Genomic DNA, 23,588 nt, shown 5'->3' on the forward strand with positions numbered 1-23,588 from the left:
ACACACACACACACACACACACACACACACACACACACACACACACACACACACACACACACACACACACACACACACACACACACACACACACACACACACAGTAAGATGATCTCAGTGTTAGAAGGAAAAGCACTTTGTCAAAATTGTATTAGCCAGATAAATGGATGGATGGAGAGAGAGAGACACACAGAGAGAGAGAGAGAGAGAGAGAGGGGGGGGGGGGGGGGGGGGGGGGCTGTCTGTCTGTAAACAATGGCCAAACCTCCATATCTTCCATCAGTAAACACCCTTTTGCTCACAGCATACACATCTTTTCTTTTCTGGATCAAATCTCCTGTGAGGCTGCATGTGCATATTGTATTTTGATCATACTTCTATATATTGCACTATGCATGTGATTGTTGCACGTGATTGCTGCACCATAAACTGTTACTTTTCAGGAAATGGAAAGAAATAACCTGTGTTATATAGTCACAAGTTCTTGTTAATATTAGGCTACCAATATACTAACATTTATAATTGTTGTTGAAGTACTCATCCCCGGTTGCTAATTTATTCTTCTATAGAGGGTATGCGCATGCATAAAGTGAATGGCAAATCAAGTGGAAAATTGAGTGGCAAAGCGACAGGTACAGCACAAAAATGTCACTGGATGAGTGAGTGACATTTAAAACCTCTCTTAATCCTTCTCTCTCTCTCTCTCTCACTCTCTCACTCTCTCACTCTCTCTATCCCATAATACAACAGGGTGCTCTCCCAGCGTTACCATGGTGACGGATTAGGGAATCCAGGGTCCTTTCTGTTCCATGAACATTTTCGTGGCAACCTGACTTCACACGCACGCCACACGTTTGCAATACTAGACTTGTGGGGTCCTCTACATTTTAGGACTGCATTGCAAACACGCGAAAAATAGCAGATCTACAAGCTCTACTAGTTGAGAGAACTTGCAGAACGTTCTTTTGTGTGTGTGTGTGTGTGTGTGTGACATCACCGCATTTGTCTTATGAGGACCAGGAAAATGTTGTGCTCACAGAGTGTCTGTTTCTCTAATTCATACTTGTGTGGGACATTTGGTCCTCACCAATATAGTACTACAGTACAAGTACTGTGTGTGTGCGTGCGTGCGTGCGTGCGTGCGTGCGTGCGTGCGTGCGTGCGTGCGTGCGTGCGTGCGTGCGTGCGTGCGTCACAGCAGAACAAGTTGTGCTATCACTGATACTTTGTGCTAAAAATAGCTGACCTGCTTCTACACTTTATTCTCCATCAATTCAACATTTCTGCAAATGTTCGACACCTCTCCCAAAACGGAACGGTGATCGCCAAAATGACACGACTGAAACATAGATGTCCATTGTCCACTATATGTCCACTGACAGTAACAGAGTACATTTACTTCAGTACTATAAGCCTACTTAAGTATAGCCTACATTTTGTGTACTTTACTTGAGTATTTCAGGACATGTGAAGAGGAGGCATGAGCAGTGGCGTGCACAGATAGACACTAGGGGGTGCTAGACACCACCTGCCCTTGCCCTCTGGACAGCAATGTGCCCTTTTCTTTTGGTACAGTGTACAGTATGTGGACTATGGTGACATTGATCAATTCTTGATAAAAATAAAAGCTTCTAATATATTATTTATGCCCCAAAATCTATAAATCTCACACTATTAAGGCAACCGGCCCGTTCCACGCGCTGCACAAGGTGCCCTTTTTTCACTTGAGCACCTGCCCCTCTAAATGTCTGTGCACGCCACTGGGGATGAGGACTACATTAGAAGAAAGATGCTGAAGATGGAAGTGCCAGGCAAGAGGAGAAGAGGCTGGAGTGAGACGAGGAATATGCAGAGAACAGAAGCAGATGGATGCTGTGGTGACCCCAATGGGAATTAACCAAAAGAAGAACACTTGTACTTTTCACTCCACCATATTTCTAGTGAAAAGTGAAAAGGTACATTATGATTTACATCACAATCTGTAGGTCTGCTGTTAAAAGAAATTGGATTGGATTGGACATACAAGGTTTCCAGCAGACAGCGACGATATGTTTTATAGTTTGTAAAATAATCAACAATAGACAGCCAACACTGCTTTTTCCATGCGTTTATTGTTTATTTCGTTTTTTATTTTTTTGAGAAAAAGAAAAACTACTACCGGTACTCTACTAAAGAATAGCCTAATGTCTATAAATGAATAGTAGCTAGCAGGCTACAGGAACATAGGATACTCCAGAAAACCACTGAAGATGTTGTGGTCACTTTTTAAAGTTTAAAGCTATTTAAAGTGGTGGTAGTTTACAGTGTTACATAGGATAAACCACGACACTTTCAAAAATAATGGTGGTTTAATACAGTACTACATAGGATAGACCAGCACCCCAGTGAAGGTGCTGTGGTTGTCTGTGTTATCAAAGAGAGAATGGCCAGTAGGTAAGTTCATGTAGACCCTGTCTCCCTGCTCCAGCCCTAGGATCATTCCATTAGAGATGTAGTCATAACCAGTGTGATGGTTTTTGTACTTTTGGCCATAGATGACACTCTGCTCATTCTTATACATCCTGATATATGTATAACCGGCAGCAGTACTTCTGGCTACAGTAAATCTGAAGTGGTAGGCTCCTTTCACCGGCGCCGTGAAGACACCTGGATGGATGGAGAGGAGAGAGAGATAGATCGATTGACATTAAACCTTAACTATTGACTTAAACCTAGAATCCATAACTTCTCTTGCATGAGACACTGATACATATTGTGCACAGACACATGTATTGCACTTAACCGTCCTGCCGCCGGGCACGAGGAAAACGAGAACCTACTCTTTCTAACTGCTCCGCCAAACACAGCTTTCTCGTGTTCTAATTGTTTAATCGCTGTTTGATCGGTTTCGATGGTTAGCTGATGTTGCTACCGCAAAGAATACTCTGGGACATAACACACACACTGTCGCGGCCATTTCGAAGATGCGCGCGCATCCACTTCCATTCTAAGCCCTGCATTAAAAGCCCTGTATCTCAGAAACAACATTGAGGGGGCAGTTTCTGGGCCAGACAAGCTACTCACGGTCGGCTTTATCCACCATCGACCGAGAGAACAACAACCGGTGAAGACACCACACACATCAGTTTGTCACAGGAACATGGAATTACGGATATTTGGCTCTTCAAAGTAAGTGTTACGCGCGATAAAACCCTGGCAGTACGCAATCGAGGGATGAATTAATGCTAGCGGTAAATGGGTTTTAATAACTCCAGGCATTATTGCTTGTCTGCCATGTCGTATCCTATCCCAGGTTTGACATTTCTCAATGGAGGAGTCGGGGTGTAGGGCAAACAATTCCATTCACTTCAACTATCGTGCTTTTTAATGCCAAGGTCACATTTACTATGAAAATGTGCAATTCCCGTCAGTGTATCACCCAAAATCCCCATACATGGGAAAGCCTCTATATATGGTGCCCATCTGATGTCATAGTAAATGCGATCTGTTGTCGCAATTAACCCCATATATGGAGATCCATGATGTCATCAATATTGGCCAGCAACTCCACATCTGACCTCAAACCTCAAACCCTTAGATCTCCATATATGGATATATGTCAGAACCTGTTCTGACATTCTATATGTTGATCCTTCCCCATCCATCCTTCCTCTTCGATGTCTCCCTTTTGACTGATACCTGTCCATTCAAACTCTAGACGGGCCTGCCCCAAAGTTATTAGTGCAGCCGTGCCCGGCAGCCGGCGAAAACTAGATTTCTCAACGTGCCCGAAAATGAAGGCCCGGCCTTCATCAAACCCTGTAGACTCAAGACACTGCCCCTGCTACCACCCTTAGATCTCCATATATGGAGCTGACCTGTTCTGACATTCCATATGTTGATCTGACCTCATCAAACCCTTTACACCCAAGACATGCTCCTTATATGGCCAGTACAGAATTCATTCCATGTTGATCTGACCCCCCATGCCAAAGTGCCAGCGCTCGCCCAGCAGTCTGCCGTCAATGACAGGCCTGACGGCATGCACGCGACCTCGCCCTTTAGGCGTCTTACTGGTTTATTTTATGTCAAAAAGAATGACTGGCCTTATCTGGCTGCATTGAAGTGTATGATTCAACATTTCATGGTTTCCAGTATATTGTTAATAATTGTTAAATTATTAAATAATAAGCTAAGTAACTTGGGGAAAAAAATAAGTAAGAATCACAATATAAATGGAATCGGCACCCTAGGTATCAATATCGTGTTGAATCAGGAGGTAAGTGAATCGTCCCACCTCTACCTCCAAGCGCACTGCAGATGTGCAGCAGTATATTGTATGCTACCATATAGATTAGTAAAGTTAAAGTAAAATAGGTTCCAGATTGCAGCATTTATCAGCACCTACCTGTAGTTGGATTGTACGCGTTGCCGATGTTGACGAAGACCTTGCTGAAGACCAGACTGGTTTCAGAATTGAATGTTCCAACTTGTCCAGTATTAGTCAAACCAACAGAGAAGGCCACCTGCGGTTTGTCTGTCAACACAGGGGAATTGTATTATATTTACATTATTTCTGTCTGTAAAAGGATATACAATATATATAATATACAATAAACAACAATGACTCTGTCATAACTTCCAGGTGCAGCAAGCTCTCATTTATGAACATCTATAATCAGTGTGTGTGCCGCAGCCTCAGCTCATGGCTCACGTTGCAGCGTTCAGAGTATGGGTTTTATGCCATTCAGACTATGGGTTTTATGGGCAAGTCTCCCATTTGCTTAGAGGCAGCCAATCATGAAAAAGTGTCCGCTACGGTCAATACTAGAGGTACTAGCATATGTAGTCCAGGCGCTTTTAAAGCACCTGGCAAAAAGTCCAGGGAAAGAGTTCCCCAAGCACCTCCAAAAGCACTTTCACTTCTGCCCATAGGGGGTGCAACAAAATGTGAGATGTGGCACTGTATTATATGCTATTTCTATAGAGTGTCGCAGTCCCGCCCCCTACCATGGCCCAGGAAATGATTCTCCGTTCATTTTCCTAATAGACATTTCATAAAGTATTTATTTAAAGACGTTTACGCCGCGGACAAAGCCAACTCGAGTCGTGACAAATCATGACAACAAACACAATCTTTTGGGCCGAACAAATAATTAGAAAGAAGAAAAAAACACTTTTTTTGTTGTTTTTCTTCTTTGTAATTATTTGTTTGGTCCAAAATATTGTTTGTGTTGTCATGAGTTTTCACGACTCGAGTTGGCTTTGTCCGCGGTGTAACCGTCTTTAAATAAATACTATGTCTATGGGAAAAATGCATTGGGATTCATTTCCTGGGCCATGGTAGGGGACGCTCTATTGTGTGATGGCTGTAACTCATACTTAAAGGAAAACTGGCATAAAAAAGAATTGCTCGCTGCATAAACTATTAAGGAAGCCTCCTTAGACAGCACCCCTCACTTTGAGCACAGACTATTTATTTTATTTTTAAAAGTGCTCTGTGCCACAGAGAACTTTAATAGTTTATGTAGCGAGCAAGTCTTTTTCTGCCAGTTTTCCTTTGTGATCCTGAGACCACCGCACCTTCAGTCAACCCTGAAAAAGCACAAAGAAGCTGGGTGCAACAGTTTACCCTGTACTTTAGTGTAACCCAAACATTACACTATATGCAACCCAGCCTGGTGGAGATATGCGCTCCCCAGAGCCACGTTTTACCATTGCCATCTGGCAGCTCTATATCCACGACCTTAAATTGCTGTCAGGTGGAAACCTTGTAGGCTATGCCCAAAATTGTTACTTTTAAATTATTATATAAAACAATATTCTAAAATAGTGAAAACAGCGGATCTACAAGCGCGCAACGTGTAACAGCTATTTTCACTACTGTTGTGTGACACAAATGTATTTATTGAAAGATAAAGTAGGGCATTAATGCAAAAGCATAGACATTTGAAACATGGAGATATGAGGTTTCTGCCCGACAGGGCTTATGCAAATCTCTTTTAGACAGTATGTGTCACATTTTAGATGTTAACATTTTTCCCAAAAACTTGCACTTGGGTGTTTTTAGAATCGTAATAATACGAGTACACACAGTAACCATGTCAGATACATTAATGAACTGTTGACTGATAATTTTGAACTGATAATGTGTCTTTTGAATGAGCCAAGCATACCTGCATTCTGACTCTCCAGTCGCTCCACTCGGCTCTCACTTACGTTCAACTTCGCTGCTAGGGTGGACAGTTTGGCAGCCTGGGCTGTAAAACGCACAGCATTAGGATTAAGTCAATCATAAATACTGATATGTATATACTGTATGTATGTATGTATGTATGTATGTATGTATGTATGTATGTATGTATGTATGTATGTATGTATGTATGTATGTATATATATATATATATATATTCAACACAGCCCTCTATACTACGCTGCATATCAAATTACCTTCACATTCTCTCTTCATTTCCAACACCCTGTTATCACTGACACGCAGTTTGGCAGCGTTTGCTGGGAAATATCAGAGAAAGTCATATTAAACTGTGAAACAGTTGAAAAACAATAACATTTCAGCCTATACTTGTACTAATGTAATCGCATTCTTGCTTTTAAAATTCTAGCAACAGCATAATCCTCTCTGAAAAATGTTTTTAATAATGGACTATATTTCAGTATTTCTTTAGGTAAAGTACATTCTATTAGTTTTCCGTTAAGAACAGGTTATAAATTATTACACAACTGGTACAGTATACTTTTTTTTCTTTTATGAAAAACAAAAGGGAAGAAAAGGTAGTAGTAAGATGATGACATATAGAAAACAACATCTGAAATGAAGATGATATACAGTCAACCACATCAGTGGTATCTGTCCATTAGGTGCTCCTACTCAGGTAAATTACATTCTGACTATTTGGTGATGCAGGGTATAGACACCTGGTTCATACCACAGCAAATCGTATGAAGGTAAGAGTGAGTATTCTCAAGCTATAGGCTTTTTTTGGGTCACTTTTGCCCTATTCGAACAGGCCCTTTTCAGAGATTGGGGTAGGTCTAAAGAATACCTGCATTCTGTCTCCTCAATTGCTCTGCTTGGCCTTCGCTTGCAGCCAGTCTCAATTCAATGGCGGCTAGTCGGGCTGAAATCATCACAAGGTTAGCATTATGAGGTCAATCAATCAACACAGTGTCTTTCTGAGCTCACATTAAGTAATTAAAGGACAACTTCAAACATTTTAAACCCATCTTAATATAATTGGTCCTCTCCTCACTAATGATCTCTCACTCAATAAAATGGTTCCGTTTCTTTCTACTCAGCCATAGTCATAGGAGGGCTGTGTACTGTCCAACGCTCTCCCCTGAGACACAGATGAGGTAGACAAAAATGAGTGAGGACCATTTATATGCAGATATGTCAAAAATGGGTGAAGTCGTCCTTTGATATCAAAGTAAGTCATTTCAGGCTCCATTTTCGTCACCGCTAAACCCCTTATCCCTAAACTTCTTTGCCTTTTTTTTTTTTTTACTATTTTGAAAAACATTTTTGAATAGTTCAACTAGCCGATCTACATTGACACGTTGTGAGCTTGTAGACTAGTCATTTGAACTATTCAAAAATGTTTGGCAAAATAGTAAAAAAAAAAAAAGGCAAAGAAGTTTAGGGATAAAGTGACGAAAATGGAGCCCTACATCTCTTACCTGCATTCATGGCACATCCTCCTGTTCCTCCAGTTTCTTCTGCACCAGAAGAAAGCTCAACACTGCTGTCGGACTGAGGCTGAGCCTCCGACTGAGCCTCCGACACACAGATGAGTAGAACGAGCAATGTCCCAAGACCCTTCATTCTGAAAGCTTCACAAGTGTCACAATTCACAAAATGATACCACACAGCTGTCTTATATACACATCCACCTAGGAAACATGTTCCTTTTCCTGGAAAAGGAACAACCCCTTTCCAGTACACTTCATCATATGCAACCTGACCAGTTTATCTGCGTCTGTGTGTGTTAAACTATGTGTGCTGTACTGGATATGTCAATCAACATAATTTACTATTAGTAAGAGAAATCTATGAAAATCTGGGAACTAAATCGTTACCAAGAAATTTCTTCACCAATGTGTTTCTAAAGGTGTCTAATAACATGTACTAAAAGTTTGAAATTCAACTCCCGTGGGAAAGTTGAGTTATTAGCATAATATGTGACCATACCCTTAACATCCTATATAAGGCAAAAAAGTCCAAATTTCATCATTCTTTAAGTAACATGTGACATATGAAACTAGGGTGTTTGCATGATTCTGAATTCATTCCAAGCATTAGTTTTGCACAAAAAACACTCCTTGGGAGGAAAACGGCCACACAAACGTGATGAGGTCAGCACATTTGGTCAAGTGGATATGGCCTAATTTAGCCCAAGGAGTGTTTTTTGTGCAAAACTAATGCTTGGAATGGATTCAGAATCATGAAATCACCCTAGTTGCATATGTCACATGCTACTTAAAGAATGATGAAATTTGGACTTTTTTGCCTTATATAGGATGTTAAGGGTATGGTCACATATTATGCTAATAACTCAACTTTCCCACGGGAGTTGAATTTCAAACTTTTAGTACATGTTATTAGACACCTTTAGAAACACATTGGTGAAGAAATTTCTTGGTAACGATTTAGTTCCCAGATTGGTCAAATACCTGATAAAATGCCCTTACTATATAGACGTTTATGACAGTGGTTCTTAAAGTGGGGTCTGGGGACCCACAGGGGTCCTTGAGTGGGGTCCAGAGCAAAATGAGTTAATAGCATTACAATCAGTTTAACCACTTTTAACATGATACACAAAGGCTATATATTATGACTCATTGTGAGGTTGTAGATCTGATATTTTCAAAAAGAATAATTGAAAGAAATTTGAAAAAATATTTTTCTTTCTTTCTTTCTTTTTTTCTTTTTTTTTTTACATTTTAACAACACAAATCTTGTTTGGAAGTCTCTGGCACAAAATATCTGGTCTGCAGACAAATTCATATACATTTTGGGGGTTCTTGATTGGAAAAGTTGCTGAACCACTGACTTTTCTAGAGCTGATTATCAACATACGTTTAGTATGCCTAATTGGCTAATTAATTTGTTCAATGCTTAGATTGAAAAACTTACTTTGAAAAGTATTAATAACTAATTCATGATATGCTATAGCTGTTGTCCTCTACCTCCATAAAATAAAATAAAATAATAACTGGTGTTAATTGTTCTTAGGCCTGTTACTATGAGTGGGGAGGAAGTGGAGCAGGTCAGTGACTTTAAATATCTGGGAACGACCATAGACAATAAACTCACCTTTCAGACCAAGGCAGATAACATCTAAAAAAAGGGAAGGCAGCGGCTTTATCTTCTCAGGAAACTGAGAAGTTTTAATGCCAGTAAACACACCCTGACCATGGTCTATAGATCACTCACTGAGAGTGTTCTCACTTTTAACATCGTGTCCTGGTTTGGGAATCTCTCAGTTAGAGATAAAAACAAGCTCACCCAGGTAGTCAACCAGGCAAGTAAGATCATTGGAGACAAACAATTGCAACTTCAGGACATATACAACCGCTCCATAACCAAAAAAGCAATTCAGATTTACAATGATTCTACCCATCCTCTTCACTCTGAATTTGACTTGTTGCCATCGGGCAGGAGGCTTAGGGCAAAATTAGCAAAAAAGAAGGGTTACAAAACTTCGTTTGTGCCAACTGCTGTGGACATTTTAAATAAGAAAATGTTTATAGTCTAATCGCCACTGCTCATGATCACTGTTGCTGTGTTAATGTGAATGCATTTTATATAGTATTTTAATGCACCTGTGTATTTTTTGTAATGTTTTATTGTTGTAACTGACTGCCGGTGTGCCAAAGACGAATTTCCATTTTATGTCAATTGAATGGACAATAAAGTTTTCTTTATCTTTATCTTTATTGAATGGACAATAAAGTTTTCTTTATCTTTATTGGAAAAGAGACTGGCAGAGATAAGTCTGATTCATTGTTTTAGGTAATTGAAATATCCATGCTCTCATTGTAGGATGATGAAGTGATGTTGTTGAAACCCTGCTCGTCTTGCTGGGTCGGAAAGACATGTAACGCACGCACGCGCACACGCATGCACACGCGTACGCACGCACACACACACACACACACACACACACACACACACACACACACACACACACACACACACACACACACACACACACACACACACACACACACACACACACACACACACACAGCAGGTGGGTACACCGATACTGATTTATTTATTTTTATTGGCTTGTACTGCTGCATCGTGACATCCTTGTGCCATCATTATAAGCCACATTGAGTTGTTGGTATACGGAAGAAACGCAAAACTATAATGGAATGTAACAATGGTGGAGGTTTCACAATGGTGAAGTCATGGGAATCTTCACTTGGTGTATTTGTGGTATGAGGAAACATATTTTCAGTCTCTTGCCAGGAAGAATGAATGATGTTCGAGGAAGCATCAAAGTTAATTAAAGTGTATGTGTTTGTGTGGCTTAGGACGGAAAGTGGTTCTCAATGTGTCTGGGGCCGTAATTGGCAACACACTAAGATTTTTATGATAATATATATATAAACAATGTTTTTAATACCATTAACCTCTTGAACACTATAGCATCCCTATTCTGGGGGAGAACATTCGCCCAAAATATAGCCAATCTACAAGCTCTCAACGCTTCGCGCTGCGACATGTTGTGAGCATGTTGCCTATTTTCGGCAAAGAGGTTTGGTGTCAAGGGAAAAAAAGAGCAGACCCAAGACTACAGAGCTGAATGTCAAGTTTTGAGGGTTTAAATGGTTAAATGTCTGAAACATTAACATGAATCTAACATATTAATATAGAAAAGATTATGTATAACCAATAAATGTCTGTTTCACAATAAAAAAATCACACCCGTGTGAACTGAGTGGTGTAAGGTATTATATAGCCTGATCAGCTGTGGTCTGACGTAATGTCTGACGTAATGAAATCACACCCGTGTGAACTGGGTGACCATAGCAACCATGCTCATTTTTTGGTACGAACAGACACGTAAACTAACAAAGCTGAAATCACACCCGTGTGAACTGGGTGACCATAGCAACCATGCTCATTTGTTTTGGTACGGACAGACACGTAAACTAACAAAGCCAGTTGTAGGAGTGGTTTACACCACTCAAAAACTAACATTATAGTGCTTTCCATAAAGTCTATGAAGCTGCAACATAATTGTATACAGCATGTAGTGGGGGTCACCGGGAGACAAATGGACATGCTGGCCGATCGTAGGTACTGCATCCCGAGCGGCACTGGGCCTATCTACGACGTACGCTCATGCTTTCGCGGCCCTGCGCGTTCATGAAAGCCCAGTTGAATTGAATGCAATTCTATGAGGTACTGTAGATAGGCCCAACATGGGCGGAGCCCAACACTTCTCCAACCCGGAAGAAGAGGTGAAAATGACTCATGCGCCGGGGGATCAATTCTGGGATTGCAATACTTCTGCTTTTAAAGCCACGTCTTCAAACTGCCTCGCCCTGGCCAGCCTGATGGAGGGGAAAGGAACTGGTTTAACTGGTTGGAAGTAACGACGTGTTCTTTCCAACCTGATGGAGGGGAAAGGAACTGGTTTAACTGGTTGGAAGTAACGACGTGTTCTTTCCAACCTGGAAAACTCCCCCCTGGTGAAAAGAAGCGGCTTGGACTCCTCGTGCAGTGAAGGAAGCATGAGGTCAGTCCGTTGCTCTCCCCAGGTTGGCAGGGAATGGAGGGAATGTAGAGCCCAGGATTAGATTAGTTGATAGAAAATTGTGGGATCATTTTCTTGTTAAAAGGCCACGTCTGCGCATGCTTCTACCGTTTTGAAACCCTATAGTGACAACCCTTTTCTTTGGCTCCAAAATAGCAGTATGAATCGGCCCTTAGGGTTATGCCTGATTTTTGCTCTGTTGCGCACCGGTGTTGTCAAAAATAGCCGATATACAAGCTGACATCACACCACAATACGCAATGCGTTGTGAGCTTGTAGATAGACCATTTCCGGCTTTAGGACATTTTATATAAAATTAAATAAATCACATTCATGAAATCACCATCCCAAAATGTTGATGTCCTCACAAGTATAGTTAATACAAGTGTGCGTGTGTTGTGTGCGTGCACGCCTGCGTGAAATGTGTCTATATTTATACACTGATGATGTGAGTTTTTTGTGATTTGCATTTAGATGGAAAGAAGAAACTGAGATGACAACTTTAACAAACACATTTTAATCAGGAATCATCACATCAGTAACACAGGTTTCTTCTAGGTTACAGGCTAATGGGGTTGTCAGCAATATCTGTCTGTCTGTCTGTATTGTTTGATCATCTCATCTTCTCAGTGGTGCCCAGCCACTGAGAAGATGAGATGATCAAACAATACGATAGTAATTTTTTAGAAGGATCTGTATATTGACCCCATGGTCAATATACAGATCCTTCTAAAAAATTACAATATCGTGGAAAAAGTTAATTTTCTTCCGTAGTATAATTCAAAAAGTGAAACTTCAATATATTCTAGATTAATTGAGCATAACATGAAAGAGTATCTTGACGATTAAGGCACATGAAAACCAACAACTCAAAATATAATTATTACATGAGACCACAAAAAAAATAAATAAAAAAGATTTATAACAGAAACGTCAACTGTCTGAAAACAAATATTTCATCAATGGGTCGTGGCATGGAGGTGATCAGCCTATGGCACTATCGAGGTGTTATGTAAGCCCAGGTTTGCTTAGATAGCAGCTTTAACCTCACCTGTATTGTTGAGTCCACTGTCTCACACCTTCCTCTTGACAATAAATTAGATTCTCTATGGGGGTTCAGTTCAAGCCAGTTAGCCGGCCAGTTAAGCACAGTGGTCAGTACACCAATTACTAGTAGTAGTTAAGTCCTGCTGGGAAAGGAAATCCATTAAGCTTGTCAACAGCACAAGCAGCACAAGCACAAAGTGCTCTGAAATCTCCTGGTAGATTGCTGTGTTCTGTTGACTCCAGTGATGATTGTGGGTGCCATTTTTGTGCTTGGGTTGGTCCACTTTGTGCCTCCGTATGTTGACAAGCTTATTTTTTTCAATGGATTCTGGTAACTATGGAAATTTACCTTCCAGTGTATTTTCCGAAATGTTTGTTTGTTATCAATCACGCACACACGCAAACCCGCCACTAATAAACACAAATACACAGGGGCGGCAGTGGCTCTGGAGGCAGAGCAGCAAACGGAAGGTTCCCAGTTGGAACGCGGGCTCCCCCAGAGTTGGTGCCCTGGAGGAAGACACTGGAGCCCTAACTGCTCCCGATGAGCAGGTTGGTGCCTTGCACGGTTTCCTCTCCCGTCTCCCGGTGTGAGAATGTGAAGTACAAGCGCTGATATTGGCCCACACACATGCAGCTACGTCCTGAGTCACCAGACAGACAGAAAGAGGGCTAGGTCTCTCTCTCCATCTCACCCCCTCCTCCCGTTACCTCTTTTTATACCTCTCTATATTAAGCTATTAGTGCAAATAGGCATAATGTCTATTTTACGTCATGATGATGTACGATGATAAGAGCCCGTCACTTCACACGGGTGTGATTTTTCCTCTCTAATGTAATCTGTCTATCATTTATGCAAATAATGACCAACAGATGCGTTAGAGAACAAAACAGTAAAGTCACAGGCTGTACCGTGTGTGTGTGTGTGTGTGTGTGTGTGCAGAAAGTGATGTCTGAATTAGGCTCAACAATTTCTCCCCGGCGGCAAAATGTTACGCAAGCTAGCACAACGCTACGCTACAGGGACAAGACGACACCTGTGTGTGTGTGTGTGTGTGTGTGTGTGTGTGTGTATGTGTGTGTGTGTGTGTGTGTGTGTGTGTGTTTGAATTATCAACCACGTTAACACCATCATCCGTATTCTGGGGGGGGGGAAATAGCAAATCTACAAGGTTTGATATATTGTCTATTTTCACCGGACATAATTAATGTAGAGCGAAAACAGAAAATACATCAGTATAGAGCCCTGAGGGACTCCGCTCAACAACATATGCAGCTATATCTTATATCTATTTTACAACATTTTACAATAGTTCAAATAGCTGATCTACAAGATCACAATGTGTCGATATAGATCGGCTAGTTGAACAATTTTAAAAATAGTAAAGAATGGCAAATAAGTTTGGGGATAAGGGGTGGCGCAATATAGGGCCCTAGGGCCCATGACGCACGCGCGCGCGCGCACACACACACACACACACACACACACACACACACACACACACACACACACACACACACACACACACACACACACACACACACACACACACACACACACACACACACACACACACACACACACACACACACACACACACACACACACACACACACACACACACACACACACACACACACACACACACACACACGTTGTGTCAATCTTCACTTGGTGTATTTGTGGTATGAGGAAACATATTTTCAGTCTCTTGCCAGGAAGAATGAATGATGTTCCAGGAAGCTTTAAGTTAAGTTAATTAAAGTGTATGTGTGGCTTAGGACGGAAAGTGGTTCTCAATGTGTCTGGGGCCGTAATTGGCAACACACTAAGACTTTTATGATAATATATATATAAACAATGTTTTTAATACCATTAACCTCTTGAACCCTATAGCATCCCTATTATGGGGGAGAACACACAGCTATACATTCACTTAGAGACAAGTGTATTCCAAACAATTTGTAGATTTATTTAGTTAAAGAAGGAAAAAAGAAAACATTCATCACCGTTGTGTGTGTGTGTGTTGGAGTGGGGTCAGTATCTCCCCTGCACACCCAGTTGTCTCTCTGTGTGTGTGTGTGTGTGTGTGTGTGTGTTGGAGTGGGGTCAGTATCACCCCTGCACACCCAGTTGTCTGTGTGTGTGTGTGTGTGTGGGGGGGGGGGGGGTCAGTATCTCCCCTGCACACCCAGTTGTCTCTCGGCCTGTCTCTCTATTTCCTGGTGAACCAGGCGAACCTCTTCCTGGGTCAAAGTTCGCTCCATGTGGCGATACACCACACGAAAACATAGGCTCCTCCTACCTGACCTGGTGTGAGAGAGAGAGAGAGAGAATCAGAGAGAGAGGGAAAATGAGAGAGAGAATGAGCAAAAGAGTGAGTTACAGTTAGATGCAGTAGAACAGTCAGTGTATATTTACACATATTTATGTGTGTGTGTGTGTGTGTGTGTGTGTGTGTGTGTGTGTGTGTGTGTGTGTGTGCACCCCGCGCACGTGCGTGCGTGCATATGTGCGTAACATTTCTCCAGTGAGTCATATCTCTGTCCATCTGTATCTCATGACTCTCCATGTTTCATCTATCTATGTCTGTTTCTCTCTCTCTACCTCTCTCTGTTTCTCTCTACCTCTCTCTGTTTCTCTCTACCTCTCTCTGTTTCTCTCTGTTTCTCTCTCTCTGAGCGATTGCTGAATAATTAACGATCTGTTTGTTTGGTGGAAATGTCAAAGTAAAATATGGAGAGAGAGAGATAGAGAGAAAGAGAGAGGGGGGAAGAGAGAGAGAAAGAGAGAGAGGGGGGGGGGGGAAGAGAGAGAGAGGGGGGGGGGAAGAGAGAGAGAAACGGGTTCAGGAATCTGTACTCATAGCAAAGGCACACACACACACACACACACACACCCCCCCCCCCCCCCCATTGATTAGTGTATGATGGCTCAGTGCGGCTGATGAATAATTGATCAATCCATTATCAGAGCCCAACGGCCACAGGAAATGTCCCAACACGCGCAGGCGCGTGCGCACACAAACATGCACGCGCGCACACACAATTCATACTTACGTTCTATTTAGGAACGTAGGGCTACATTAAACAAAACCTTTCACCAAATACCTATCTATCCATCCATCTCTCTGGATCACAGCAGAACAACACTCGCTGTCAGGCAGAAACCTTAGATCTCCATATTTAAAAATGTTTTTTTGTCCCCCGTAAACTAATGCCCTACACCATCATACAAGGGTGTCACAGAAAAGCAGTGAAACTAGATGAACAAGCTGACAAGCTGAAAAAAATGTTTTGAAAGCGAAAGTGTTTAAAGGATTCATGACATACATTTATTATTTAGTTTTTCCTTTTTCTTTTGGGTTTTATGACCTCAATTACACCCACGCAACCTGAACTTTGAACATTGAGTGGATCACAATCTCTTTAAGTCTGAGGGTTGTATAAATATTGAACTGAATGAATATTATAAGAGCTTGTGACCAAATATTAACTGCATTGGAACGCAGGTTTACACTTACACAAGTAACTCTTCTGATGTCAGGTTTCCACCTGACAGTGGCCATAACAGTGTGTAACAGCAATAAACGTCAGTAGCGGCCAGCCAACGGCTCCGCTCAATAATACTAATGAAATAAGTCATGAATAACTGGGCTGCGATCCTCTGAGACTGACACACTGCAAGCTGGAGATACGGGAGGGAGGGGGAGAGAGAGAGAGAGAGAGAGGGAGAGAGACATTGATTGAATGTGGCCAGCCTTAGAGAGTGGAGTACGATTTCATTCAGAAATGGAGAGAGAGAGATACCGACTGAGAAAGAGAGAAAGTGAGAGGGAGAGTGAAAGAGAGATCAGAGAGAGAGGGGTAGACAATGCAGCCATTTCTACTGTATCTGCTAATGTCCTTGAAAAGAGAAGAAAACATGAAATATAATACTGTGTTCAGAGAATGAGAGAGAGAGAGAGAGAGAGAGAGAGAGAGATAGTTGTTTTATGCCAAGTGAGTGAAAAATATTTAAATATTCTTGCCATTTGTTTCAAAAGTTTATCCCGGGCTATTATGTCTGACAGCAAATGCATAATCCTTATGGTTTATAATCTAGTTATTTTCCTATCAGCAATGTAGCAGCTCTGTATACACAATGTATTTTATTGTACATACAATATTTGGTTTTGATTGACTTGTTCCACTTTTGCCTTTGTTTAGACATGGTTAGTGAATGTTTTATAAACACTTATTCATACTCAAACTCGTGAATTATAACCGATCCCATCTAAAGTTAGGGCTATATATGTCTTATACATCATATATAAATTAGAAGCAGTGATACGTATAGAAAATGCTTAACTAATGCAAAATAGTGTATCATTGAAACGTTTATAACTTTGTTTACTAATGCTTAGTAAGTAATGCATGAATAATGCTTTACAAATGATACATTCATGATGAATTAAGTATTTACTAATTGCGGTGTCTCGCTGCAGGGAGAACGCCACCTAACAGGTAACGGCACCTCTGGAGCGCACACGACACAGATACCTAGAAGACAGCGTCACAGCCTGGGCCGCGCCATCGAGGGGAGGTACATACCGGTACATGTGCTTCATCAACTTGATGAGACAACACCTGCGTGGAATCAGCTGGGTCTGGCAAACAGTATAAAAAGCCACGCTCTCTGTCTCACAGTGAGTAGACTCTCCAGAGACTAACCCTAGTCATCGGCGGGGCATACGCGGTCATGGACATTGAGGCATGAAAGCTGAGCGAGGAGCTCACACAGTGGAAATGGAAAAGGAGTGAAATACCTACCCGAGTACATGGCTGAGTAAATATACTTACAGGGAGAAATAAAGCTGTGATTCAATTGCTGGACTGCTAGCTTTACTTACCTTATCGAACTGCCATCTTTTGAGTTATTGTATACTTACCTGGAAGGACCTTTCAGTTACCTTACCTAACTGAAGAAGATTTATGTTGATAATCCCTTACCCGTGAAGAGCCACGACGACCCCCTGAAAAGTAGAAATACTTACCGATGAAGTTTATGTTGAACCATATTTATCTACCGGCTGCATTCTCCTGCCAATTGAATTCCCTGTCAATAATTATTTTGTGAATACATTCGCCTGGTTAACTATTATTTTAGTATTTTGTGTGTACAGCACTTTGGTTCAACGCTGTTGTTGTCTCCTACGAGACTATGCTTTGCACCCTGTCCTTCTGTCCATGCGTGCGTTTTCTGTCTGTTTATGGACAGCTAATACCAGAATCTTCCGGATCTGCCTCTTATAGCCAGGCCCCCAGAGTGGCTGGGAAACGGTGAAGCAGACTTAACCTACTGGCAAAAGCTGGAACTGCAAGCGGGCGAAATACATGAGCAAAACCGTGCATGCAGCGCTCGTTCATGAATGGGCACCATATTTTGATGCCCAAATCAAGAAAAACACAGGACTATATAGCGTTCTTAGCTGCACGGGGGCCAGGCAGTCGGCCCTCTAGTTTATATAACTCTATGATTATATATAGCATCACCAGGTTTGCACGAGTGCTTCATTTTGAACAACATGCCTCAAATAATTAACGCAGCGTGGGATTTCTGTGAATGCTACTTGAAAATTGAAAAACTGATGTGTTTTTAACTATAACTGCACCAATCTGTGTCAAACTGGAGGCCGACTTATGCAAAACACGTGTGTGTGTGTGTGTGTGTGTGTGTGTGTGTGTGTGTATTCAAGCAGTTGCTGGTGTTCAACTCATGTCCATGTACTGTGTCCATGAACATCTACACCTGCAACTGATAACACAAAGAGAACATCGACACCTCCACGTCCATAATACAAGTGTGTGTGTGTCTGGTGCTGAGGCAGGCAGACAGACAGACAGACAGACAACGATGGAGACATGCAACGATGCTCTTAGCAGACAGACGTGTAAATTATTTAACACTGTCACTGCAGCAGCACAACCTGTCTATCAAAACACACACACACACACACACACACACACACACACACACACACACACACACACACACACACACACACACACACACACACACACACACACACACACACACACACACACACACAGTAGTAGTGATCAGGTTATCAATAAGGAGGGCAGACTAATTGATTATTCATGAGCCATGGGACCTGATTGGACAGACATCTGAAACATGAGCACTGGGACCTGATTGGTCAGATATCTGCGAGCTCCATACAATCAGAGGAGATATCACAGAAATCTTTCTTTCTCTCTCTCTCTCTCTCTCTCTCTCTCTCTCTCTCTCTCTCTTTCTCTCTTTCTTTCGTCCTCTAATAATAGGTGCATGTTTGAGTTATATAACTGCTGAACAATTCTGTCTAATATCTGCCTTCTGGCTATGTGTGTGTTAAATGTCTCCTGGTGTTCCAACAGATGGACAGTACGCACCAGCCTGTGTGTGTGTGTGTGTGTGTGTGTGTGTGTGTGTGTGTGTGTGTGTGTGTGTGTGTAAAATCATTGAGTCATTGAGTTCACATCACGCATCAGTAACACACCTGACTGTTAGTGGGAGAGGGAGGGAGAGAGAGAGAGATTTAGAATGAATAATCAAAATTATTCATGGTTGTATTGTAGTTGACAGCTTGTTTGTACTCGGGAACAGTGATCATGTAACATTTATGACTATACTAAACACCATGGAATGAATCACATGTCGTCTGAGTCAGATGGGAAACTTGTATGTCCAAAACGGCTCCTTTTCAGGAAATGGAACTAATGTACTTATTTAGTCACACGCTCATACTTTTCATTGGTTCAATGTTTTCAAACCCACAAACACACTTTCGGCCTTCTACACTGAGCTTGTGCATCAATTATTTTCACTATACTTTTGCTCAACACAGTATGACATTCATTTAAGAAGAAAAAAAAAACTGTACAAAGAAATATGGCATTATGAGGTTTCTGCTGGACCGCGACGATATGGTTCCCAGTTCGATCCCAGGCTTCATCAAAGTGTCCTTGAGTAAGACACTGACACTGTTATGTACTGTTGGGACACGCAGAGATGATGAGAGACAGAGAGATGCTTGGAGAGTGGAGACATAAAGAGAAGAGAAGGAACAGTGAATACAGAGATGAAGGTATGTTTTATGCTAATTGGGACAGATAAGTAACTTTCATATTTATAGTTGCAGCGGCGCAGCCAGAGTGATAGAGTGTGTGTGTGTGTGTGTGTGGTGTGAGCACGTTGCACGCGTGTGTGGTTGTGTGTGATTGATTGCGTGTGCATTCATTAGCCTCTCAGTGAGCATGCTGTGTCTGTTTGACTGCTATATTCATATGTGTGTGTGTGTGTGTGTGTGTGTGTGTGTGTGTGTGTGTGTGTGTGTGTGTGTGTGCGTGCATGCACGAGCGTGTGTTACTCTGGTGCAATAATTAATTGTTGATGGAGGATGCCTTGTGATGCTGACAGCTCTAATTCATCACACACGCACACCCATCACATAAAGAAAATTCTTCACTGAGACACCTCCTCTCTCTGCTCTCTCCTCTCTGAACGTGTCTCTGTGTGTGTCTCTCTCTGTGTGTGTGTGTGTGTGTGTGTGTGTGTGTGTGTGTGTGTGTGTGTGTGTGTGTGTGTGACTGTGTGCACGTGTGCATGTGCACGTGGGGTGTGTTAATGAGTACATTAAGTCAAATCAGTACAGCAGCTTCATAACATCCAACCTTCAACATCCTCTTCTCCTTTCCTTTCATCCACCCCCCCCCCCCCCTCTCTCTCCATCCTGCCCCCCCTCCTCTCTATTCCATCCCTCCTCCACTGTCATCATCTCTCCTTACGTCTCTCTGACGACCCCTCTCTCCCCCCCCTCTCTCTCTCTCTCTCTCAACAGATGATTGGGTGACAGTAAGGTGAGTGACGCACTGCAGTCACTCCAATGATGATGTCATCATTATGCAATGACAGCCTGTACACGGTCTGTCTGACTGTCCGACAGACAGACAGACAGACAGACAGACAGACAGACAGACAGACAGACAGACAGACAGACAGACAGACAGACAGACAGACAGACAGACAGACAGACAGACAGACAGACAGACAGACAGACAGACAGTGAAATAATCTGATATTAATGTGTGTGACGTGACGGACTGGAATGAATAGTATTCATAAACATATACTGTAGATGCGATACAGAGATTGCTTTCCTTCACAAGGCATTACGCCAGTGTACATCCCATGCATGTTCTCGTGTGTCAAGCTGTCATTGAAGCGTGGACAGCAAATCTTCAGCCAGTACAGTACATTAATTAACACACTTGGCGCCATTGCCGTATAGATGTACGACAATTGGTCTTTTATGGCGTTTATGATCGATCGAGTCGCGATGCTGCTTACGTTAGCACTGGTTGCATGCTGAAATGCAGATCTACTATTTTCAGTTCCACTACTGGAACAGTTCAGTTCAGTGCCTTGCTCAAGGGCACTTTAGCAGTGTTGGGGGAGCGGTAAGTAGTGGCCATTCACTTCCCCACCCAGAGTTCTCCTGCCGGTCCGGCGATCGAACCGGTAACCTTTCGGTCACAAATGCGATCTTCTAACATTTAGGCCATCGCCCAACTCTACCTGTTGTCACAGCACCTGTTGTACCAGTCTTTCTGTCTCTGCCCCTGTTATGTCCATTATGGAGACATCTGTATCTATAGCAGTATTCTAATGTACAGTAGAGTAGCAGTACTCTACACATGCACTCTAATGTGTGACTCGGTACTACAGTATAGAATGACCTCTCCCGTGTCAGTACAGACGTCTTATTTACATTAATTAACATGGCGGATCATCTCTGCTGCATTGCATGCTGGGAAGGGAACGTCCCACAGTTCCTCTTGCCTCGTTTATGCAAATCTCCTCCACACCGCGGTCTGCGCCATTGGATGCCTGGAGAACATATGGGCTGTGCTCTCTTGTCATTGTACTTGGTGAATAATTTAACTGGCTGTTTAGCTGGTGCTCGTTAAGTGTGTCCTTGGTGCTCGTTTCCTGTCTGCTAATTGCTCGTTAAACTCGTTGAGCTCCACACTTGACCTTTGGAGAGCAATGATAAAAAAAATCTGAGCGTTTTCCATTTAAACGGTCAGTGGTTGTTTTTTTATTGCTTCATGACTGTTAGCCCTGCAGGAAATGGAGTTAGTTAGATGACTATAGAGCGTCGCAGTCGCGCCCCCTTTCAGAACGACGAGGCACCAGGAAATAATTCCCCATTCATTTTTCCCATAGGCGTTTCAAAAGGTATTTTCCTAAAGGCATTTAAGCCTTGGACAAAAGCAACAGCCGAGTTGACACATGTGACCAGATTTGACTGAGAGCGTGCCATCGAGCAACCTCCAGCTTTTCACCAGAGGAGAAAAACATAATTTTTTCTTTCTTTTTTAATCCAAAATGAGTTAATATCACAGGCAGACTCTGTGGTTGCCGCAGTCGCATACATAGGCCCATCCCACTAATATTGTCAGCCAATTACAATGTCACGTTACCCCTGTGATCATGCATAAGTAAGTCGGAGGGGATATATCCCCTAAAAATCATGTTTTGGCAACAAACTGGGATGTGTCCTTCAGATCTTTAAGTGATTCGGAAATTCTGTAACGCTTGAAAAATTTGTCTTTTGACCATTTGCTACAACCTCTGTCCAAATGTTCTTCCTCCTTGACTCTCTTGAAAAGGAATCTGAAAACTTCTATAACACTTGAATATTTTGGTCTTCTGCAAGGGAATTTATGTCTTTATAAACGATTGTAAAACATAGATTGGTTACGTAACCAACAACAGTCAATTAGCTACTACAAACGTTATGCAAAGCTCGGCCAATCACAGCGGAAGTTAGATAGGTTACTCCGGAAGAAGAATAATAAAGTGTGACAATAACTATAGTCTGGTACTAATAAGTGTCAGAGCTGAAAATGTAAATATGAAATACATGCTTAAACATGTAGCTCAGTGTAATGTTAGAGACCACAGAAGTGAACATTTCAAGCCTGTTTTCTCAACTTGCTGTTTCTCTGCAAGACATTACTCTATAAGCCATATCTCCAAAACGGGTGGGTCAAACTGTCAATGTCAATTTGAAGCTATGATTCCCTGCTTTCACATGACATGAAAAAAACAAAAATTCTAAAAAATCCAATGGCAGTCCCTCAGTAGAATTTGGCCACAAATCATGACAATAAATACTTTTTTTTTTTTAGGAAAAATAATAACTTTCTAATTATTTGCTTGGGCCCCCCAAAAAGTGATTATTGTCATGATGATATGTCAACTCGGCTGTTGGCTTGTACGAGGCTTAAATGTCTTTTTTGAAACGCCTATGGGAAAAATGAATGGGGAATTATTTCCTGGTGCCTCGTCGTTCTGAAAGGGGGCGGGACTGTGACGCTCTATTGTTAACTGTTCATAGTCTGTAGGGATCCTCTGGGTTACTTGTGCGTGTGGGTGTGCGTGTGTGTGTGAGAGAGGGGGGGACCAAATGGAACCAATTTGAACAGCTATCCACGTGAACACTCTGAGAGTTATGGTGAACTTGAAATTAAAATGTTTGTGAACCACCGGTACTGTAATTGTATAGCAGTCCACATACAGTGTGATAAAACTGTTTCCGAAACGGTTGCAAATGTGATGGAACCGATTCCGGTTCCTCAGTGTTCTGGTTCCAAACCGGCACTTTGTGAGAGTCAGGCGAGTAAAATAACTACAAAACAAACTCCCATTTTGGATTAGTC

The 23,588-nt window shown here is 42.0% G+C and overlaps 2 protein-coding genes across 3 annotated transcripts in view; both read right to left on the reverse strand.

Moving 5' to 3' along the window:
* Nucleotides 1-2,224: 2,224 nt before the first annotated feature.
* LOC306913245 (cerebellin-1-like) lies at nt 2,225-7,822 on the reverse strand (the record flags this gene model as incomplete). The annotated part of the gene is made up of 6 exons (XM_079489835.1): nt 2,225-2,646; nt 4,388-4,516; nt 6,156-6,239; nt 6,430-6,492; nt 7,044-7,118; nt 7,678-7,822. 6 exons carry the CDS (start codon nt 7,820-7,822, stop codon nt 2,360-2,362), a joined length of 783 nt encoding a protein of 260 aa, XP_079345961.1. The 3' UTR covers nt 2,225-2,359.
* Nucleotides 7,823-14,776: 6,954 nt separating this feature from the next.
* fars2 (phenylalanyl-tRNA synthetase 2, mitochondrial) overlaps nt 14,777-23,588 on the reverse strand; it is a 147,549-nt gene continuing 138,737 nt past the window's right edge. For both annotated transcript variants that reach the window (XM_079489048.1, XM_079489049.1), the window contains exon 12: nt 14,777-15,129. In XM_079489048.1, coding sequence (XP_079345174.1) covers nt 14,991-15,129 — 139 coding nt within the window. In that variant the 3' untranslated portion in view covers nt 14,777-14,990. The remainder of the gene's footprint in view (nt 15,130-23,588) is intronic.

This window comes from Electrona antarctica (genome assembly GCF_951216825.1).
Source record: "Electrona antarctica genome assembly, chromosome: 20".
NCBI classification, from domain to species: domain Eukaryota; kingdom Metazoa; phylum Chordata; class Actinopteri; order Myctophiformes; family Myctophidae; genus Electrona; species Electrona antarctica.